This window comes from Sceloporus undulatus, chromosome 4, assembly GCF_019175285.1.
Source record: "Sceloporus undulatus isolate JIND9_A2432 ecotype Alabama chromosome 4, SceUnd_v1.1, whole genome shotgun sequence".
In the NCBI taxonomy this organism is placed as follows: domain Eukaryota; kingdom Metazoa; phylum Chordata; class Lepidosauria; order Squamata; family Phrynosomatidae; genus Sceloporus; species Sceloporus undulatus.
Genome location: NC_056525.1, coordinates 224,845,239 through 224,868,280, shown reverse-complemented (window position 1 = coordinate 224,868,280; position 23,042 = coordinate 224,845,239). Strand labels below are relative to the sequence as shown.

General features: G+C 40.1%; 1 protein-coding gene across 1 annotated transcript in view; it reads right to left on the bottom strand.

Annotated features, from left to right (window-relative positions):
* Positions 1-1,495: 1,495 nt before the first annotated feature.
* Positions 1,496-23,042, bottom strand: part of ZFPM2 (zinc finger protein, FOG family member 2) — a 432,038-nt gene continuing 410,491 nt past the window's right edge. Inside the window, exons 6-8 of the mRNA XM_042464632.1 lie at positions 15,656-15,862; positions 12,034-12,258; positions 1,496-4,969 (exon numbers count right to left, since the gene is read on the bottom strand). Coding sequence (XP_042320566.1) covers positions 2,478-4,969; positions 12,034-12,258; positions 15,656-15,862 — 2,924 coding nt within the window. The 3' untranslated portion in view covers positions 1,496-2,477. The remainder of the gene's footprint in view (positions 4,970-12,033; positions 12,259-15,655; positions 15,863-23,042) is intronic.

Genomic DNA, 23,042 nt, shown 5'->3' with positions numbered 1-23,042 from the left:
AGGAAGAAACGACAAGGGCCATCCACTGCAACCCCCTGCCATGCAGGAAAACACAATCAAAACACTCTGGACAGATGGTCATTTTAAACAGAGGCTGGATGGCCATCTATCAGAAGTTCTTTGATTATGTGTTCCTGCATGGCAGGGGTTGGGACTGGATGGCCCTTGTGGTCTCTTCTAACTCTGTGATTCTATGTTTGGGCCCAGGGAATAAGCATTTAAGTTTAGAGATTGAAAAGGAAGGCCTAGTCCCCAAAAGTCTGACTAGTAAACAGTGAAGTACAAGAGGACTGGAGAAGTACAAACGTGCTGTCCTCAGGCCCTTTTGATAAAGTGTCTGATCAGTGTTGCCAGTTTCTTGGGAATTCCCCAGTTTCCAGGTAATAAAAAACCTTTCCAGGTAATTTCCAGGTATAAAAAAATGCTGGGGAATTTCGGGGGAATTAAACCTTCGCATTGGGGAATTGAAAGCCTTTCTGTTTATAGGGAATTATTTCACTTCCCATCCCCCCAAAATGGCAGAAAATGCCTTTCTCACCCCCAAAATGGCCGACCTGGAAGTCCCTGTCCCCTTTTGGCTTCCTATAGTGCTTTGCGGCCCCTTGACCCAGAAGTCCAGCCCCCTGACCCAGATGACCCAGGGAATTTGGGGGCGTTTCGGGGATTTTCAGGGGGATTTCCTTCAAGGGTGATTGGCAGCACATGGTCTGATTATCTTATATCTCAGATAAGCATAAACAAAATAATAATAAACATGCTAAGATGACTGTGCAAATCCCACAATTCTTTATTATCGTTTGACTTATTTCCTGAATGAGCTTAGATTCGTTTAGATCAGCCTATGTGCTTGGAAACTAATGGCTATTCTGTCATGTGCTTAACTCTGCACAGATTGACTTTTAGCCAACACCCCAATTATGTCCTTTTAGGGACATAATGAGGATTCGCTGGAAGATAATGCAGAACTCATGGTATACTGACATCAGTTGCACAGCTCCTTTGGTATATTCTGTTGAAACTCGGGATACAATGAATATGGTGGGCCCTTGGTACCCGCTTGGGCTTGGTTCCAGGACTTCCTGTGGATTCCACAATCTCTGGATGCTCAAGTCCCATTATATACAATGGTGAAGTAAAATGGTGTCCCTTATATAAAATGGCAAAATCAAGGCTTGTTTTTTGGAATTATTGTTTAAAAATATTTTCAAGCCATGGATGGTTGAATTGGTGGATGCAGGAACCATGTATATAGCAAGCCAACTGGAACCCCCTCTGAGAAAGAGAGGGGGGTCATGCGACTGGGCCAAGCATAGCACAATGGAAGATTTGTGGCCTGGATATATTACTTATGTCCATCCTGGCATGGTGCTTGTTGGGATACTGGCATTAACTGTACATCATATAGTATTAGTATACTCCCCAACCATTCACTTGATTTATTGAGGTTGAGAAGCCTTCGCAAATGAATAAATTACTGCCAGACCAGTCTGACGATCTGGAATTTTATTCCATCCATATACATGCATAGTAACAACATTTGTTGAGAAATTATTTCTATCAGAAGTAGAACATTATCTCTGTGATCACCAGTTGCAGTATTGCTACTTTTATATTTAAATATATCTTATAAATGAATTAGATTCATACTTGCAGCATTGAGTTAAGGATTTCATTTTGACTGTGCCTTTCAAAAGATAAAACTGATAGATATGACCTCATTACTTACAATACTGCTTCCAGTAATTTTTGTTCATTCTTTATAAAGTATTGCATTTAACAGCAAAGGTTTAAAAATCGAGACAGAGATGCATCAGCGAAAGAAAATACAAGTACTATACAAGGAAAAAAATTGCCATCTTCGTTTTAACGGACGTTTCGGGTTAAGAAAGTAGACAGAAACATACTGCTACATACAAATGCAAAGCCTAGTGACTAAGGTACTGTATCTGCTAAAATATAAAGTGCAAACTGAGCCAAATTCATCAAAAATTGAAATTTTAAGGCGAACTTTACAGCATAGTTGAAACTTGTTGCAAGTTATATTTTAGCATCTACATATATCTGCAATAGCATATAAGGGGGAAAAAATAGGATACACAGGTGCTTTTGAAGCTATTTCTAAAATGTTTTTCCGTATAGTTTGTGACTATTTTCTTTAAAATCTACTATACAGTGCAAACCATATGTGCTACACAATAACTATACAATAACATTACAAATGACTTTAATATAAAGTTTTTTTTAAATCAAAAATAACTACAGCTATGAATACTGCTGGTAAAATAAATTAATTGTTTTGAAAATGGCACCAAGAATACACTTTACTAATGGACCGTAATGGAAGTACACCTTTAAAGTCTTCAACTCAGCAATAATGAATTAATGCCTGATTGTCCAGAAGTAATACAAACAGCTCTCTTTCAGACTTGTATGGAACAATATACTAAACACGGATACCAAAGGTAGACCAAGTATTTTCATTTGACATGTTCTGCTGCATGTGACGAGCAATAAAACTTCTTATGAGTTATAAAGTTTGATAGGTTGTTGAACTGGATGTCACACAGGCGGCAATACTTTCCACTGGTGGGAGCCTGAGTAGAGCCATTCACACCTTTTGTTATACTAGGTAACTGTTCTTCTGCTACAGGAATGGTTGGAGAAACATTTTCATTGGCAGCTAAAGCATTATCAGAGGCCCAAGATGGAGATTTGTGTCCATCTTCATTCTGCTGAGGATTCTGGGAAATGTTCTCCTGTTGTGGGTTTGCTGTAGGCCTTTCCTCCTGTTTTAGTCCACCATTAACTATAACCATGCCCCTGTTTTTTGGCAATAATGGCAGAGATTCCTTCTTCTGTACAGGGCACCCATTTGAGGGGGCCTGGCCCTTGAGAGAATCACCTTCTGCATTTGTACTTTGATCTGCATCATTGCTATGAACAGCAAGGGAACTAGAAATGTAATCACTTGGCTTTATTCCATAATAGGGAGAAAGCTGATCTGCTCCTTTAGCTTTCTTTATTGCTCCTGGGTAAAGGCATTGTGGAAGAAACAAGTGTTTGTTTTCTTCTTTTGTAGCAATAAGCTGGGCGGCTTCACTAAAGACCTTAAGTCCTTGAAGAGTTGCTAAGTGCGTAGAAAACAAGTTTCCATTGGGAGAAGATTGTTTTGAATTTCCATTTTTCTCACATTTGATTATGCTTCGTTCGTAACTAACTTCTGGGCTGTTTCGTTCACTTTCTGGGTTCTGAAATACTTTGCCATCAAGTTGTCCCATTTCATTACGCTGATGCACAGTGACAGGGCAAAAATTCTGCTTATGGGCCAGGTAATTCTCTACTTTGTTAAAACTTATCTTGCAAACTGTGCATTCATGGTAGTCCAGCAATCTTTTGGGGGAAGTGGATGTCCTGTCGGACTGGGACAAACATTTTTTACTAAGGTCTATGGGCACATCCATCTCCAAGCAGGAAACAGTGGAATGTGGTGTGTCACATTTTGTGGCTGGAACACATTTATTAATGGATAATGATGTTTCTAAATGCTTTGAGACTATTCCTGGAAATATATCACAGCGTGGATGGTAGCACTCTCCAAGGCCATCTGTTTGTTCTTGAGAAGATGTACATGGATTGGCAAGATTAGCTACCTCAAGAAAACGTTGCTGGACCAGCTGTGGCCTTTGCTCTTGCTCTGGTAGGCACATCTCATACATCTTCCTTCGCTTGCGTGTACGCATTGTCCTCTGCATGGCAGGCACTTTGTTGGAAGCTGATCTTTTAAGTGGAGGATCATGGCGCGTAGCACAATAATACTGCTTGTGGACCATGTATGTTTCATGCCTACTGAAAGTGATATTGCAAGCTTCACATGTGGTCTTGTTAGGATCACTTTCTCCTTCTATTAATGGAGTAGTAGTTGGATTCTTGTTATCAGTTGGTTTACCATTCATTTTCTCATCACTGTTGGCTACATTTGAGAGCTTCTTCACCTGTGATGAAAAATCTTTCTCATGACCTTTACCATTTGACCCAATCATTTCTAATACAGTGGAGGAGTTGATACAAGATGTCTGGAGAAGTTGATTCTCAGAGTCTGAAGCGTGAGGTGCAGTACTCAAAATGTTGATAGAATTTTGACCATTGTTGGGACTCACAGCCTCTGGCATTTTTTCTGACATACTGCCAAAATCTGGTGACTTTGCCATTTGTTGCCATCGACTGCTGCAGTAATGCTTTTTGTGTACCAAGTAGTTGTCCAGATTGTTGAATGTTATGTTGCACTCAAAACAGGTGGCTCCTTTTGGCATGAGTGGACTATAAATTACAGGGGGATAACTATTACTTCCATGCCTCAACCTTCGATGGACTAACTCAGACATTTTAGCTAAGATCTCAGAAGCCTGTGGAACTACTGTGATGTCCTGGGGAAAAGCAAACTGAGAAAGAAAAGGTCCCATGGGGAAAGAAGGCCCAAGATTAGGTTGGACTGGAGATGAAGCAAGCCTTGGGCTTGAGGGCTCAGATTTTATTTTTGTGTAGGAAAAACTCTGCTTAGTTGTGGCAGTCTGCGTTTCTGGCCTCTGATTTGGAAGGAAAAGGGGTGTCTTTTTTTCACATTTGTCAAGTTCAGTGTCAGAACTTGCATCTTTAGTCTGCATTGTCTTTTGAGAACTATCATTTCTGTTTAGGAGATCTGCAGTTCCCTGCAAAGTCTCTTCATTGCCCCCTGGAGAGTGTTCGGTATCACTTTCTCTCTGCAGTTTGTTGCCAGAGACATGCAAATCTTGATGTTGCAGCAGCTCCCTCTGAGTTTGAAAGCCAAAATGGCAGTGTGTACATCTAAAGGCAGCTTGCGTGAGATGTGAGAACAGATGCTGATGGAAGTTAATCACAGAGTCAGCGGTGTAGTTGCAAACTGTACATTTGAGGCTAGAACCAGGGGGAAGAAATTCTTCCATTTTCACTCCTGTGAAAGAGGTAAAAAAAAATACAATGAGTTAATTTGAGTCTTTTATCAACATAGTATATTTTGTGAACAAAAAGTTATTTATTAATTAATGTTGGAAAAACACATGAAATAATAAAACATTATAGCGCAGTACAAATCTTTGTCAATGACAGCTTATAGAAGTTTTTAAATTTACAATTTTAAAAGTAACGATGTTTAAAACCCTGGTAACACCAAAAGGCCTTTTTCTGGTGTCAGTATCAGAGAAAAATGGCTCCTAGATTAGTCTCCCTAAAGAAGAGAGTTTTCCCTAGGGAGTGTGCCCCCAATGGAAAGGATCTCCATGTTCTTCCCCCTACCTTACTTTTGCTTTTGGGAGCAGCTGAAGGGTCTCAGATATGGATCTAAGCAAATAGGACTTTAAAGGGAAAGAAATTCCATCATTTCAATGGTTTTTATCACTCTGTGTTAAAATAAGATGACACCACAATTCAAAAAGGATGTTGAGAAGCTGGAGTGTGTCCAAAGGAGGGCGACCAAAATGCTGAAGGATCTGGAAACCATGCCTTATGAGGAAAGACAGCCAGCCAAAATAAAGCTGCTTCAAGTCACAGTGGAGGTATGGTGTTTCAATTATGCAGTCCTTAGGGCTGGAACGTGGCTTTGGTGCGACTTCTGGACTCTTAGGACACGTGCATCATTGAAACACCATACCACCACTGTGTCTCGAAGCAGCTTTATTTTGGCTGTCTGTAACAGGCCTTAGGAAGCTGGGTATATTTAGCCTGGAGAAGTGACAGTTAAGAAGTGATATGATAGCCCTGTTTAAGTATCTGAAGGGGTATGATATTGAGAATGGCAAAAGCTTGTTTTCTGCTGCTGCAGAGAACAGGACCCAAAACAATGGATGCAAGCTACAGGAAGAGATTCTACCTAAACATTAGGAGGAACTTCCTGACAGTAATTGCTGTTCGACAGTGGAATACATTTCCTTGGAGTGTGGTGGAGTCTCCTTCTTTGGAGGTTTTTAAACAGAAGCTTGATGGCCATTTATCAGAGATGCTTTGATTTTGAGTTCCTGCATGGCAGGAGGATGGACTGAGTGGCCCTTCTGGTCTCTTCCAACTCTGTGATTCTATGATTCTATGCAACCTAATTTTCAAGTGAAGAAATTAAATTGTAACATTTATTTTGCCTTGAGGGATCAAAACTGAAGGATAATAAAGGACTCCAGACACGATGGAACTAGGGATGTAATTCATTCAGTGAACTGACGGTAACTATAAGTAATTTCAGCAATTTTCTTCAAGGTGCAAGAGGGTCTTCAAAAACCATGCAGTTGTCAAAGGCTATTTGCAATCCAGGACTTATTCTGTACAAAATCTGCATTTGGTTGTTTTGTGCCAAAAACAGAATTTTTGATGTGGAAAAATATTGTTTCAATTGAGGAATATTAATTCCTGCACAGAAAATGCTATTTTCTGCACAGAAAATGCTGTTTTCTAATCAAATCAATGAAGTGCAAGTTTTATGCAGAATAACTCACCAGTAAGAGCATTTTGTTTAGATTCTCTGTGGAAAATATTATTTCAGTGCTGAAATATTAATTGCTGCACAAAAATACTATTCTCTGCATGGAAAAGGCAGTGAAATCTGTTGTGTTCTAATTTAACTGAAACTCTGGAGAAGCCACCTCTAGGCCTAGCTAATTGCTCAACCCAGGATGCATCTACACTGTAGAAATAATGCAGCACTTTAAGTGCTGTAGCTCCAGCCTATGGCATCCTGGAATTTGTAGTTTTACAAGGTCTTTAATCTTCACTGCCAAAGACTGCTGGTGCCTCACAAAACTACAAATCACAGGATTCTGTAGCATTGAGCCATGGGAATGAAACTGGTGGTATACTGCATTATTTTACAGTGTAGATGCATCACCAGTTAGAGCAGCTCTACTGAATCAACAGAACTTTCAGAAGTATGAGTTTCCTTGATTCAATGGGTTTAGTCTAGTTGGAATTAAAAACTGGATTTTGGTCTCAAGGTCCTGTTTTGCTGCCAGTTTCAAAGTCCTCTTCCCCACTGAGAGGTATAGTGCCCCCATTTAGAAGGAGATATATGGTTATCTTGACTAGTAGCCATCAGTAAGGTTAGTTGCCATGAATTTCCTTTTCAAAGCAATCTAAGTTGGCAGTTATCTTGTAGTGAATTCCACAGATCAACACAGTATCCTTGAAGAAGTACTTCTGTTTAGCTGTCTGGAATCTTGTGCTATTTAGCTTCATTGGATAACTGTGGGTTAATCCTAGGAGAGACAAGGGAGAAGAATCATCTCCCTATCTCCTTATTGTGCCTCATGCATAATTTTATACTGCTATCGTTTAACTATTACATGACTTTTAAAAAATGTAAAACAGCCCCAAATGTTGGGTTTTTTTCCTTACAAAGAGCTGCTCGATTATTTTATGCAGCACCTTGTGTTGATGAGTTTGATTATACTTTTCTGCAACTTTTGCAGCTCTGAAATACTGTTTGTTTGTTTTAATGTGAGGCAACTACTTTGTTCTGAATTAACAGAAATTTCTGATAAGATCTGTATAAATCATGATGTTATTGGCAGGTTGATTATCACTTCCTTCCCCAATCATCTCCAACATGGATTTCACCCTTTTCAGAACAGTCAGACTGTAGAGGTGTTCACTGGTAAACCTAGGATTCTTCTCTTGGTCAGCATATATGTGAAGTTGGGATTCTTTGCTTCACCATGCAACTTGCTTATTTTTGTTACTTACCTTTGATAATATTTTTCATTGTACAGTGGGTCTTTGGTATCTGCTGGGGTTTGGTTCCAGGATACCCCCATGGATACCAAAATCCGTGGATTCTCAAGTCCCATTAAATAAAATGGCTCAGTAAGATGCTGTCCCTTGCATAAAATGGCAAAATCAAGGTTTGCTTTTGAGAATTTCTATATTTAAAAAATATTTTCAAACTGTGGATGCTTGAATTTGTGGATAAAAAAAATTCACAGAAGGCTGACTGTAATAGCTATTCCTTCTATTGCTGGAAAAATCTTTTGGGAGTTTTTGCCAACTGATTTTTGTTTCAACCACACAAATAACATAGTATCATTGGAGAACCTGACCACTATCACCTGTCCAAACTCCAGATCATGTATGAATAAGTTTAAAAGCAATAGTCCCCTATTTGTGTCCCTCAGATAGATCGGACACAACCATTTAGTTATATTTTCTACCGTCTGCTCTTTAAATTGCTACTAAGAGGCTCTCTCCACTTATCCTGTGACTATGAAGGGTGAGGGATGCTCTCTTTCCAAAGTCCAAATGAATACTGTCTACTAGACCGTGGGTGGCAGCAGGACATTCAATTTCTGTTTCTTTTCATCCAATCTATGATTAATCCCAGAATGATTGAGCACTGTTTCACCTAGATTAGGTGAAAAAGATGATTGGAGCTGACAGTATGTGTTCTCTCCAGTTTTGATATCCCACAATATTGGGATTAGGGATATTTTAGCAATTCTGTGCATGACCGAGAATGGAGGAACACCTTGTAAAAATGAAGAGCTCTGATATATCTTTTTGCCGAAGTAGAGTAGAGGTCATCACCCACAGTGACCAAAACTAATGTAAATTCAAACTGAATTGATTGCTTGGAGTTATGGAACAATGGTCTACTTGAGCCCTTTACCTAAAGAATGAATTTTGTGCCAGGCTAGTAGTTGTTACAATTCTCAGAACCAAGTGAAGTGTCTCTTCAGTCAGGACCACACTGTCAGATTAGTTTGGGAGCAGCCCAGACAATTCTGGCTCCAGAGTTGCCCCAGCATTCTCCGGTTACCTAGTACTCCCAGAGCAATGGTGCCCAGCTGTCCACATGCATGTTCTGCTCTGCTTTCTCCATAGGTTGCTCCCTTCTGAGGATGAAAAAAAATGAGGCACCTAGCTTTGAACACATGACCAGATCTCAGAGGACATGACTTGTGGCAGCAGCAGGTGGCATCATAAGACACATTCTAAACAACAACCCAGTGTCAATCTGGGGGGCTCTGGAAGAACTGGAACAAAGCTTGATTTTATTTCAACCCTTTTTTGGGGGAGGGTATACAGTGAGTTCAGTGCAGAAATGGCCGGGCATCATCTAGACCAGTGGTTCCCAAACTTCCTAATGTCGTGACCCTTTAATACAGTTCCTCATGTTGTGGTGACCCAAACCCATGAAATTATTTTCATTGCTACTTCATAACTGTAATTAAATAGGTGTTTTCCAATGGCCTTAGGCGACCCCCATGAAAGAGTCATTCGACCCCCAAAGGGGTCCCGACCCACAGGTTGGGAACCACTGATCTAGACAGTTTGCACCAGAGCCAGGGACTGGGCCCTGTCATCTAGACTACCTGCGGTATTTGGCTGTGCAGATACATGTTTTGAAGGAGTGTCATGAGCAGCTCCATCTTACAGGAAACACTGATGGCCTAGACCCAGATAGTCAGCCCCTTCCAGTTAAATATTATAAATTCAATAGACAAAGATGGAGCACACAAATGGCACAGCCTACCAAGCATGTTTTATGCACCTTCAGTGTATAGCAAATGAGATTTATTTAAAAAAAAAAGGGGGGGGGGGAGAGATCTGTCAATCAACTGGGTATAATCTTCAGTTTACTGAAGTGCTTTCATTCTTAAATTAATTTACAATAAACCACCAATGAGTCCTTTGAATCCTCCTGAAAGCCTGAATAAAAAAATCCACTGGTCAGTGAATAGTAATGAGTGGATATGACCATGGAGACATGTTGTTTCTTCAATTAGTCTAGAACAGCGGTTCCCAACCTTTGTTGGGCCGCAACCCCCATTGCGGACAAAAGTCCTGCCTGTGGCCTCCTTAATTGGTTGGGAGCCCAGGAAGGGGTGGGACTTTCGGCCACCTACAAGCCTTTGCAGCTAGAAGTCCCACCCCTTTCTGGCCTCTCAACCAATTAGGGACTTCCGGCTGCAAAGGCTACTGGGGCTTGCAGTCCCATCCCCGTCCCCCTCCCCCCGCGGTTGTCTGGCAGCCGCAGGAAGAAAGGGAGGAGGAAGGAGCCCCAACCCCTTCCCCTTCTCCCTGCGGGTGCCTGGCAGCTGTGGAGAGAAGGGGAGGAGGAAGGAGCCCCGACTGGCACCCATGGGGAGAAGGGGAAATGGAGGCAGACACATCCCCATCCCCTTATCCCCGCGTGGTGCCTGTGCTAGTGCCCACACCCACAGGGAGAAGGGGAGGGGGAGGCAGGGGGGATTCCCAACCTGGCAACCCCTGAGAAAGGGGTCACGACCCCCATGTTGGGAACCCATGGTCTAGAAGCTGGATTCTTTGCTATGTTTGGTCAGATTCAGAGTGAATGTGCCACCATATCAGACCATGTTCTCAACTTATTCTTCATCCTGGCTTCATAAGGCCCTGTTTTGTATAAGTGGGTGCTTCAGAATGCTTATGACAACCATCTGAATCATGTTCATGTCTTATAGGGAAGTAGGGTTTCAACAGAAATGGTAGCCATTAGGAAACTTGGCAAGGACTTTCATAAATCCCTGTGATCCTATCAGCCTCTAGGTTTAGGTGATTTAATACAATTATTTAAGCAGGAAAATGACCATGAACAGAAATAGGGCCACATATTGGGACCCTATATTATATCAAATTTAAGATCTAGAAAACCAGTACTAAAAATGCTTTCTAATATTGTAATAATTTTCTGAAACTTAGCATTTAAGAAAAACTTTAAAATTGTAAAAAAAAAAAAGATACATATTTAGAAGTCTTAAACAGACATGTGTACATTTTTATTGCTGTAATCTGCCCGGCTTCCTTGTGATTGGGTGGCCTATAAATAGATATTTATTTATTTATTTGATACTACATAGTAATTGTTTCCAGACAACCACATCTTAAAGAGAACATCTCAGTGGGGAATACTATACCTTGACCAACCACATCTGAGATTTTGGGAAAACCTTGTTGTTATATTAGTGACATGAACCACTGGTAGGTAACAGACTAAGGAGACTATTACACAGGGGGAAATCAGGGGACTAAAAAGGCATTTTCCTGTGAAAGGCACATGATCATGGAAAATATTTTCACACATATTGCGATCTGAGAGGATATATCACAGGAAGAACCAAGAATGCTCTAGCAACAAACCATTCACTGGGAAATTTTAGATTGCGACATCGTCTGAAAATCTTGGCCACGATCGTGTGACTTTCCCAGGAAAGTGCCTTTTTAATCCTCTGATATTCCCTGTGTGACAGGCTCCAGTGTCTTATTTTTGAGGTTCTAGGAGAAGGTGGGTATGCTCCAGAGCCTGAAAAGCCACTCCTCCCCATTTAGGTACCCTCTGGAAGATTGCTGGGCCACATCTTGATGTCACATTTTGGGTGAGTGAAAATGGTGCTGCATAATAGCCACATCACTGTAAGGGTGCTTGGTGGCAGAGGCATTCTTGCTGTTTCAGAGTGGAAGGCCATTGAACCACCAAGAAAAACACTGCATGACATTTCTAATAGTTTTTGAGTCTTTTTTTTTTTAATCTCAAAAGTTTTTTCAGTTTTATGGAAGGGGCAAAGAGCTTTGGAAGGATTTAAAGAATTTTCTGTTGCCCATATTCAAGGACCACAAATCTGGCAATCCCCAATACCAGGTTGGAGACTATCTCCATCAATTCAGTGAAGATAAATGCTGTATGCTATGCTATTTCTCACAGTGTAACTCCCAAGGTCATTTAGCTGAACTTAAAATCCTAAAATTCAGATCACCTAACAAGCATCTGACACATTTTTTTTACTAGCATTGCATTAAAACATCATTCAGACATTTTCAATTTATCTCATGAAATTTTACTTTCATTAAACTTAAATGATCGGATAAGCAAATAATAGGCAACTAATGTATTGCAGCATAAACTAAAGTTATTTTCAATCCTTTATTTTACCTTTTTACAATTTATTTTCAGCACAGTGTTAAACTTTTTTTAAAAAATGTTGAAAGAAAAGCTGACTCCACTGAAGCAAATATTTTACATACCACTGTGAGAATTTAGATGAATTTCCAGGGCTCTTGCATTGGAAAAGCTTTTGGTGCACTGTGGAAAGGGGCAGATACTAGATATCTGCTGAATACTTTCGTCATTCTCCTCTGATAGCTGAGCTCCTTCTCTTTGCCTCCCGCTGCAGTAGTACATGAGGTGAGCCTGCAGATTTCGCTCACTCCGATACCAAATGCCACAGGATTTGCAGGGGAATATATCCTCTACAAGGGAAAAAAAACACAGGTGCAAGTAAGCCACAGTTTTATTCCTGCCGACAAGTCTTAGTGCAACAAGTTTAAGCTGTTTGATCTTCTTATTTTAAAAATACCCATTTAGCAGCAGGATGGCAGTAGAGCACACAATTAATAAACAATACCTACAAGCTGAAAAGAAAACAGGTGTGAGAAATAATTTATTTGCTTGTCTGTTTGGACAAATTCCACACAAATTCCTTCTGTTGGTGGTTAATGTGTTCTCTCTGTTGTTATTACACTATTTCATTTTTTTCATTTTTCTTCTTCTAGGAAAAGTTCCCTTTGTTTCCATACCACATCTTTCAATTGTTTGGCTTTTCTCAAAGTGGGAGAGGTTAGGGGAATGAATAATCCTTTGTGCTGACCCTGTGAACAGGCCACCATTGAAACTCTTTCCCTTCCTATCCCCTATTGTCATAATGTCCAAGCTGGATGAAGCCTTATTAGCCTGATAACATATTCAGGGGTAGCCTCTGTTAATACACCCTGCATACCCCACATTGCATTTGGGGATCTCCATATTTTCATATTTCCTTATCTGGAGCCAGCATGTTCTTAAGATGTCACAATGACCTTTGAAACACCAGGTGAATTTCCCTTGGAAAGGAGATGGAGACCCAAGGCCATGTGTAAGACCCAGGTAATGAATGATTCAGTCAAAGCTAAATGGGTGTGTTGATTACTCCTTTCCCCCCTGGCTTACTGCATTTCCTCTAGCACCAAGAAATAAAGGTTTTGTTGCACAGAAGGTAGTAAGCCAGAGCTTCATACCTACTCCTGGCTATCTTCCCAGCCAACTTCTCTTTCCCTCTGCTTTGGGGTTGCCTTGATCTAATTGCTATTTTTGTTACCTTAAAGTTAAAGAACAACAGAATCCCATTGTCATTTCCTGGGAAGACCATCTATAACATATTTTTACCTTGCAAGACAACACACACCTTGAGTGAACCTATGAGTGAAGCATCTCCAAGACACCCTATCGTCAATGGCCCTCTCACTTCCTGCAGTCATAGGGTCATGTCGTCTTTGAATGAGTCTATCCATTTGGTGTGCAGTCTTCCTCTCTTCATGCTGTCCTCTATATTTCCAAGCATCATCATCATTTTTAGTGAGTCATGCCTTCTCATGATTTCACCAACATAATCTAACATCTCCACCTTTTCCACCTCTTTGGTATGATTTGTAACATCTTTGCCAAACGAAGAAGCCAGTGAAGCTTCAAAAGTTTACATGATGTATTTTTTTTATTTTGGTTGGTCAAATAAGGTATCACACTTTTGTGGATTTTGGATTTTGTTAATAGCTTGATGTAATCCTTTTTATTTAGGATAAAGCTTTCTTCTCTTTCACTTTTAAATGCTTAATTTTAATAACTCATCACTTTTTGAAGCTGTATACTGTATATTCCAATATGCCTCTACTCAGTAGGAAGCCCCACTGACTCCAGAAACATGCTCACAGGGAGTGGGATGGAAAAGGCAGTGAAAGAAAGTTCTCCGATGGGGTGTGTGTGCAGAGACTGCAGAAACAAAGTCTGCTCTGCTGTTTCTTATTTTTGAATGCTTATGGAGAGACAATCCAATCCACGCCAGCTCAAAGGTAAGCCCTGTTGACTACTATAGAACATAGTCCCTCCTCCATTCAAAAAGTACTCCTTCTGATCCCTCCCCTCATGGGAAAAAAACTGACAAAGATCTTCTGCATGCAGGGGTTGATTTCAGCACCAAATGGAGAAACCCTCACTTGCAACAATGGGCATCCTAGCTGGGAAACAAAAGAAAGGGTGCGAGAGTGAGCAAGCAGTGTGGCTGCTTCTGCAGGATGGCTCCCACAATGTGGAGGGCTGCATGTGCACACAGCAGTGAGGCTGAGGAAATGAGAGGTAGCAAGACATTGCTAATAAGGTAGAAAGAATGTCAACAAGATGGGAGGGAAACCAATAGGACAGAGGATTGGACACACACACATAATCCAAATTAATTTAAGTGGTTGGTTTCACAGTGCAAAAGATAATATGGTAGTGGTGTTAGACTGGTGGTAGCAGATACCATTGGATGTTTGCATGCACTATCTGAATCACAAATTTAAGTACAGAAACACCAGTATAGTGTCAGGTGCATGTAGTGTCACATTGGCCTGTTACAGACTGCCAAAATAAAGCTGCTTCGGGTCTCTTTGGAGGTATGCTATTTAAATGATGCATGGGTCCTAAGAGTCCGGAGGTCACGCCAAAGCCACACTCCATTCCTAAGCACTGGAGTTCAGCTTTGGTGCAGCTTCTGGATTCTTAGGATGCATGCATCATTTAAACAGCATACCTCCAAAGAGACCCAAAGCAGCTTTATTTTGGCAGTCTGTAACAAGCCATTGACTACATAAGAATTCACTCTTTCTTTTTGTTTTAAACTCTTGTCTGTACTTGAACTGAACAAATGTATAATATATACAACATTTTTACCTAGAAACAACATGTTCTCCAGAGTGGTAGGCAGAGCAGCAAACACTTGTGTTTTACACATTTGTGCTAGTTTCCCTGGTAGCCAGATTAGGGAACTACTCAAAGAAACTCTAATCAGAATGTTTTGTGTAGAAAATGTCCCTAGGAAACTACAATAATTGTTCACTGCTTGTTCAGAACTGTTCAGTTAAACAGAAGAACTGTCTTCTTACACAGAAGAATGTAAAATAAAACCTTTTTAATATTAATATTTTAAATAAGTACTTGTGCCAACTAATTCCTGAATGTCTAGTAGAACAAAAATGCCTTTTCCTGTCACCAAAAGGAGAACAGCGAAAGACAAGCACACTTTTCAAAAGAGTGCAGTCCATCTTGTGAGATCCCCTCTAGCAACACTCTGAGAAGCACATGCTCTCAGCCTCAGGTGAAGACAGTGCCAAACCTCTGAACAAATCTTCCCAAGAAAACCTCATTATAGGTTTGCTTGAGGATCGTCATAAGTCAGAAACAACTTGAAGGCACAATACAACAATAATAATTTACTTGTCAATATTTGTATTTGGCTGTGGTACATAGGACTACATGAAAGGTTCTATTTTAAAATAGCAGCTCACCACACTTAACAAAGCTAGCAAATCAAGGAAACATCTAAAGTCCTTTCCTTGACACATATATTTCTATGGGCAGTGAGGAGTTATTTGGGTGGTCTCATTTGTACAGTCTGCATTTGTACAGTCCAGGACCCAATAAACTCCTATTTTCTTGGTCTGAAAGATTATGCTGATTCAATTCTGGAAAAATAACCTAGGCCAAAGAGATTGCTATTCTTATCGGACATGTACAGAGTATAAGAGGGTTGACCTTATTAACACTGTTTAATGGTGGAAATTATGGTAGGGCACTCACTATTCACAATAGCTGTTGGCAAAATGGATGCCATGGCAGCTTGTTGAGGGAGCAACTGTATTGAGTCGAGTAGTCGAGCTGGATACATCCCATCGGTAAGAGTCATCTGACTGGCAGCTTGTAGCCTTGAGTCAAAATCCACAACAAAGGCAATTAGCTCTTCACCCTCTGCAATGGCTTTTGTCGTCGTGCACCACAGCTGGCCCCCTACATACAAGCATAACACAAAAAAGAGAAAGACTTTGTTTGCAACAATTACATTGTGCACCATATCAGCTGTAGTGTTGTCTTTGGATGGCTATATTTTGCTGGTAAAGAGGGCACTCCTTTGCCTTTTATGCTCTCTTTCTGCCTTTACAGACATGTTCAAAAATGCTTTGAGGCAGCCATGCTGAAAATATAGCTTGAAATGACACAAGCAGTACTGAAAATTAACGAGAGGTTAACCCTCTGTAACTCTTGAATGGCTTATACTCACTTAGATGGAGCCATTGTTTGTTTGTTTTTTAATTGACATCAACTTAGATCAACTAGGTAGCCAGCTAGTGGTTTGAGTGTTAGACTGTGCATCTCAAGACCAGGGTTTGAATCTTTGCTCTGCTATGGAAACCCACTGGTGACAGGCAATGGCAAACCCCCTCTGAACAAATTTTGCCAAGAAAACCCCATGATGGGTTGGCTGCCATAAGTTGAAAATGACTTGAAGGGACACAACAAATAACATAGGTCAACTGTTTCTATCAGTTAACGTTTTTGCTGAACTTTCTGTTTATCTCTACCACACTGGCCATATCTATTGCATGTGTGCTTGTGTAGAATTATTTAGTAAAGATTTATTCCAACAAGCTATCTGTAAGAATCAAGTAAAAGCAACTGCAAAATATAATTTAGTGTCCTCATAAAGGCATTATTACCCTTTGCTGGTATTTGCTGCCATAACCCTTGCAGGGTGGGGACACCTTATGAAATAATAAGCATCTTCACATTAGCTGTTTAAGCTGTGCCCATGCCAACCAAACCTTCTGTTCAGATATGCCAACGATCTGTTTCATAAAGCTTTTTTCAACTAGAGCTTTGTCTAAAAGGGGTCCTTTCTTCAAACTGTGAGATATAGCACAGAGCTATAGTGTGCCACGCGGGGTGCATTAAAAAGAAAATTAACTATGCAAGTAATGTACTAATGTATTTGAATGTGATAGTGAATGTTCATTTATTTAACATGTTTAGACAGGAAAAGCACTTATATTGTGTTATCTCAACTCTCAGGCCTAGATACCTATCCAGTACAGTGATGGCTGAAATATTGTTGCATACTTTGTATGTTATAAAGCTTTTTCTTCTGCAGGTTTTGTATATATAGCTAAAGCTATATGTTGTATTAATTAGACAATGGAGGGGGGGGAAACCCACAACTGGTTACCAATTTTGATAAGTCATATTGCTGTGTTTATCTTTGAGCATAACTGCCTTTTCAACTACACTTCATTTTTTCCCCTTCATCAAAGAGATTACAGTTTTAAAACAACTTGTTGCCAAAATCTGGTGGAAGAGATAACAACAGTGTATGATATGCAACAGCTAAACAGAAGAATTAGGACATTGTTTTTGAGGAATCTTGGACAATTAATTAATCCAGTCCTATTAGCTTTCAAAGATGAGCAAACAAAACAACATCACTGGCAGTATGCTCAAACCAAGGCTGAGCTCCCAGGCCTCAAAAGTGATACAAAAGTCTGAAGGCAGGAAAAGTTTCTTCACATCCACCCTTCACTAGTAATGCAGCTGGATTTGGCTACAATCTCTGACTGCAAATTTATTGTGACCATTATTGTGACTATTATCATTTCCCCAAACTCAGAAAATCAAACCTTTCTCTCACGCTGGTTATGAAAAGAAATAATGCCAAAACATTTGAAAAGAAATTGAAAAGTCAAAATAAGGCAGAATAAAAAATTGTTGAAGATTTGCTTAATCCGCATAATATATTTGAAGTTTTGAATCATTAGGTTTGTGTACTTGGTGCATGGAGTGCCTAGGCACAAAATATACACATTTCTGAATGAGGAGTCAAAATCTAGATTGCATCCAAAATCTTGTTGGTCCACTACACACACACACACACACACACACACACACTAGCAACACTAATTATATTTTTTCCAGGATCACACACTAGTTAGGAGAAAAGGCTGTCAAAGACTGAACTTGTGCAACATAGAGCTAAGCAAGAACATTCTGCAACAAGAACTACCCTATGACTCTCCTCTCATACTTTCCAGGACTCAGTGATCAATAGCGACAGCCCCCACAACACAAACATTCAGTGGCTGGTGAAGAATATGTGTGGGTGATTGGAGAGATGTTTGGCTATGTCCCCACAGTCAGATGCAAGATAATATAATTTGCCAAGCTCTACTAGTGTCCTCTGGATGTCTTGGATGAGGATGTTATTGTTCTGGATCTGGCTTCAGGGACATACCCAGACAAATCTCTGCTTTCCACAAACACTCTCCACCAGCCATTTGATAGCTGTAGCAGCTCAGTAGTGAGGTCTTGGGAAGGCTTTGGCAGTTTGGGAAGGAGAAAAAGAATTCCAACTTTTGCAATGACTAAAATAAAGTATAGGCAAACATTGGACGGATGCTTACATGTGTTATTAACAGGATACCAGCCAAAAATATGCTTTTCCTCAGTGCCTTTCTTCATTCATGGCTGCTGCACCCACAATCTTTTCCCTCCCATTGCCACTGCCTACATTGCCATAATTATGACAACATACTGAATTAAGAGGATTCAGCCCATAAATTCTGAAATTATGCAGTGAGTGTGTGCTTGCTGCTGAAAATTATTTTTTTTTGTTAAGTCTGACAAAATGTATTCATTTTACAACTACAGTAGGAAAACAAAGTGACTCTTACATTTAAACTCTGCACATTTGCACATTTGTAAGGTTTTCAGTGTGTTTCAGAGTAATAAAAGCACTGAGGGAGAAAAAATCTAAGTACATTATAAAAATAGGAATGCACACTACTGAAAAACACACATAGGCACTTTAGTCAATGTTGAAAAATATATAAATTCAAAATGGCATACTTTCTTTCACATAAAATAATGCCATACAAATTCCAAAGTGAAAAAAAATGTGCATGGTTAAAAAAAAACCTTGCATCTGGTATGAAGCAAAACAGAATGGGAATGCAGATGGTTTCAGAGAAGCACAACACAATCCAGGTTGTGGATATCTAGAAGCAAACATGTAAAATATTTCCCTTAAATATGTAATATCTCCACATGCACTACTAAATCCCATCGAAGTAAAGCTATATAGTCAAACCAACCTTTTAAAACTGCAATCTTATCCTTGTATGTTCAGTTAAATGTTAAATTATGGTGAACTCAAATAGTCTTGCTAATGCCTATATCACTCATGGGATAAGTATTTCTTCACACATATATGCCCACACACAGACAGACATCTCATTGTTAGATGCACCAACAAGCAATGAACCTTGTCAGTTATAGGAGAAATCTACATCCATCAATATTCTCTCACATCCTAGTTTTACTAGCTTTCATGTTTTCTTCATGGCTATTGTCTAAGCCTGTGACAATTCAATCTACAGTGGATCCTTGTTATACGCTGGGGTTTGATTCCAAGATCCCCATGGATAACAAAATCTGTGGATGCTCAAGTCCCATTAAATATGATGACATAGCAAAATGGTGTCCCTTATAAAAATGGTAAATCAAGGTTTGATATTTGAACATTTATACTTTTTTTGAACATTTTCAACCCGTGGATGCTTGAATCTGTGTAAAAAAAATCCGTGTATAAACAATCTGTATACAAACAATCAAGTCAAGGTCATCTCTTCCAAATATCCCCTCAAAGGCACATATTTACTCAAACTCTCTACTTTTATATTATCTGCTCCTCTTCCACAAGCTCTTTCGAGCCCCTCCTGTGAGCACTTTTAGTTCCCTCAATTATTAGCAAAATCAAACGCAGATGTTAGGATTGCCTATAGCCAAGACCAGGACTACTGTGGCTCTTAGGCTGCATCTACATGGCAGAATTAATGCAGTTTGACATTATTTTAACGGTCATGGTTCAATGCTATAGATTTTTCGGATTTGTAGTGTTTTGAGATATTTAGCCTTCTCTGTCACAGAGCAATGGTGTAACAACAAATCACAAATCCCAGGATTCTATAGAATGGAACCATGACAGTTAAAGTGATGTCAAACTGTATTAATTCTGCAGTGTGACAGCAGCCTTGGTCATCTATGGCAATGAAAGATGAAGGTCTTTCCCGGAACGGCTAGACTGGCACTCTCCTTATAATCTTTCCACAAGGAGATAAAAGCCTTTTTATTCAAGTAGACCCTTGAGATCTGTTTTCACCCCAGGGAAAACAGTCCTTGCCTAATGTGCTGGGTTTTTATTTCTTGTTGTTGCTTTAATTTGTTTTAACTTTCAGTTTTATCATGGTTTACAGTCAACCTCCCACATTTGCTGGGGTTAGGGGTGCAGGACCCCTGTGAAAGTGGAAAAACCCCAAAGGGGGAAAAACTTTTTTTAACTTGAAAGAACACCTCTCTAGGAATCACTGGGTTCTCCAGCACAACTGTATAGTCAACTTATGCCAGAGGTAGACAACAGAATCTCTCTGCAGGACCTACAAATACCTAGAGATGTGTTTTCTGTAGAAATCTCTAGGTCCTTCAATGCAATTCTACTATGGTCAACATCCAGCAGAGTTGTGCTGGAGGACCTAGAGGTTCCTTGAGAAAATATATTAATAAAATCTGCAAATAATCAAATCCGCAAAAGTCAAAATTGTAAATGTGGAGTGTCGACTGTAATTGCTTTTAAACTTTAACTTTTAACAATGTTTGTTTTAACTTGTTGTAAGTCCCATATCATGAAGAAGGCAGGATGATGATATGATGATGATCATGGTGATAGCAATGGAGTCTTTTTGATTCCAGCACACCATCCCCCTCTATGCCTCTTCTTTTGATAAAACTACATTCCTGCTTGTTGCAGCAAGTGGAAGGAAAGGGTGGCAGCGGAACAGGTGAGATGAAGCATAGAGGTGAAACAGCTACTCTAACCAGGCCTCATAGAATCATAGAATCGTAGAGTTGGAAGAGACCACAAGGGCCATCCAGTCCAACCCCCTGGCATGCAGGAAATCCATATCAAAGCATCCCCGACAGATGGCCATCCGGCCTCTGTTTGAAGACCTCTAAGGAAGGAGACTCCACTACACTTTGAGGGAGTTTGTTCCACTGTCGAACAGCCCTTACTGTCAGGAAGTTCTTCCTAATGTTGAGGTGGAATCTCTTTTCCTGCAGCTTGCATCCATTGCTCCGGGTCCTAGTCTCTGGAGCAGCAGAAAACAAGCTTGCTCCCTCCTCAATATGACATCCCTTCAAATATTTAAACAGGGCTATCATATCACCATACATCTCAAACCTGGCTCTTCTCAGGCTCATCCGACATCCCCAGCTCCCGAAAGATCGTTTCCTCATAGGGCATGGTTTCCAGACCTTTCAACATTTTAGTCGCTCTCCTTTGGACACGCTCCAGTTTCTCAACACTGACAACGTGGCCTCTGACAACCTGGATCTGAAAGAAATATTGAGAATGCTGTTTGCTCTGAAAGGAAGACTTATCAGGATTCTTCTCCCCGTCACCATTTTAATCCCTTTGGTGCTCCATCAGTGCATAATTGCATTTTTTTTTTCCAGGAAAGGTCAAGAGCTGACTCTTTTAAAAATCTATGTTAAGAAGGCCTGGGCTGTCTGTTCTTACTAATGTTTATGATCCAGGATCTTGTAGAAACAGATCTGGTTTGTAACAGGAAACTTATAAATGACCTTCATAATTGCTGTCAAAACTGCAACACATTTTCCCTGTAAATTTTGAAAGCAAAGAATCTAGCCACAGTTCAGAGTTGATTACGTTTTGGAAATTCATACTTCTTCTGCAATAATCAGTTGCTTCCAATATCACTGAGTCCTGCTAATTTTTTTTTCATGTGCTGTTTTTATGATTTACGAAATCAGCGCCTGCAGAATGTCAGGCAGACCTCAGCCGATAAACTCTAATTAAGATTAAGACAAGTCCTTTGGAAAGGATCCCATCATTAGCAAAGATGATAAACACAAAAAAATTACTCCCTTACTTGTCAAACCGGAACTATTCAGTAGCCTAATGGTATTATCTGTTGCTAGGCTACAACACTGACAAAAAGCGCAGTTATAGTGTATGGCTATACCTATAGAGTAAAATATAAGAAAAAATGTATCTCATGTAACAGCATATAACTTCAGCCATGGCACGTGGAGTTCATGGTTTCTTACAATGGCAAAACAGCATTTTAATAACTACACTGTGCAATGCAAGGGAATTGCTGAGATACTTGATGTCTGCATTATCATTTCTAATTTATCCCTCTGATCGATAGACATTTATTTTGCAACACAATGAAAGGCAAACATAAGGGGATTGTAAGCCACAACCCTACATAGGAGTTCAGTGAAACAGAAAAACAAACTCAGGCAGCATCCATACTGCAGAAATAATCTGGTTTGGCACCACTCTCTTTCTCCAGCCCAATGCTACAGGATTCTGGGAAATGTAGTTTGTTCTGGTACCAGAGCTTTGCTGTTTGAAGTAGCAATCACACCACGGATTTGATGAACGAGCAGGGGCTGCATCTACACTGCAGAATTAATGCAGTTTGACACCACTTTAACTGCCATGGCTCAATGCTATGGAATTCCAAGGTCTGTAATTTTGTGGGACATTTAGCTCTCTCCATCAGAGTGCTCTGGTGCTGCAATAAACCACAAATCCCATGATTCTTTTGTTGGGTCTGTGACTGCAGAATAAAAAAATCCCAGGATTCCATAGGATGGAGCCATGACAGTTACAGTGGTGTCAAACTGCATTCATTCTGCAGTGTGGCAGCAGCCAAGGTCTTTTTTTTACACAAAAATCACTCCAACTCAGAGGGTTATTGCAGACAGAGAAGCTCTAGTTTTCACATGCAGGTGTTGCTCCACTGAGCATGCAAGGCTGCCCCCGAAACCTGTTTCCACAAGAAAATCTGCTTGCACTGGTACATCTACAGAACTCTGGTCTGTGGCCAAATTATTTAAGATAAGCCTCCTCCTGTCCAGTACATAGAAAAAATAGTGGTACATCTTGTATATCTTAGACATTACTGATGACAATGTCACCAGCACTTGTCATGTCTTGGGTTGTAAACATGCTAGAATTAGAATGAGAAGTAATTTTAGTAATGCAACTCCTCCATCTTTACCACATTGAATGTTGTCAGGAAATGTACCTTTGCAATTTTGGTACTATGTA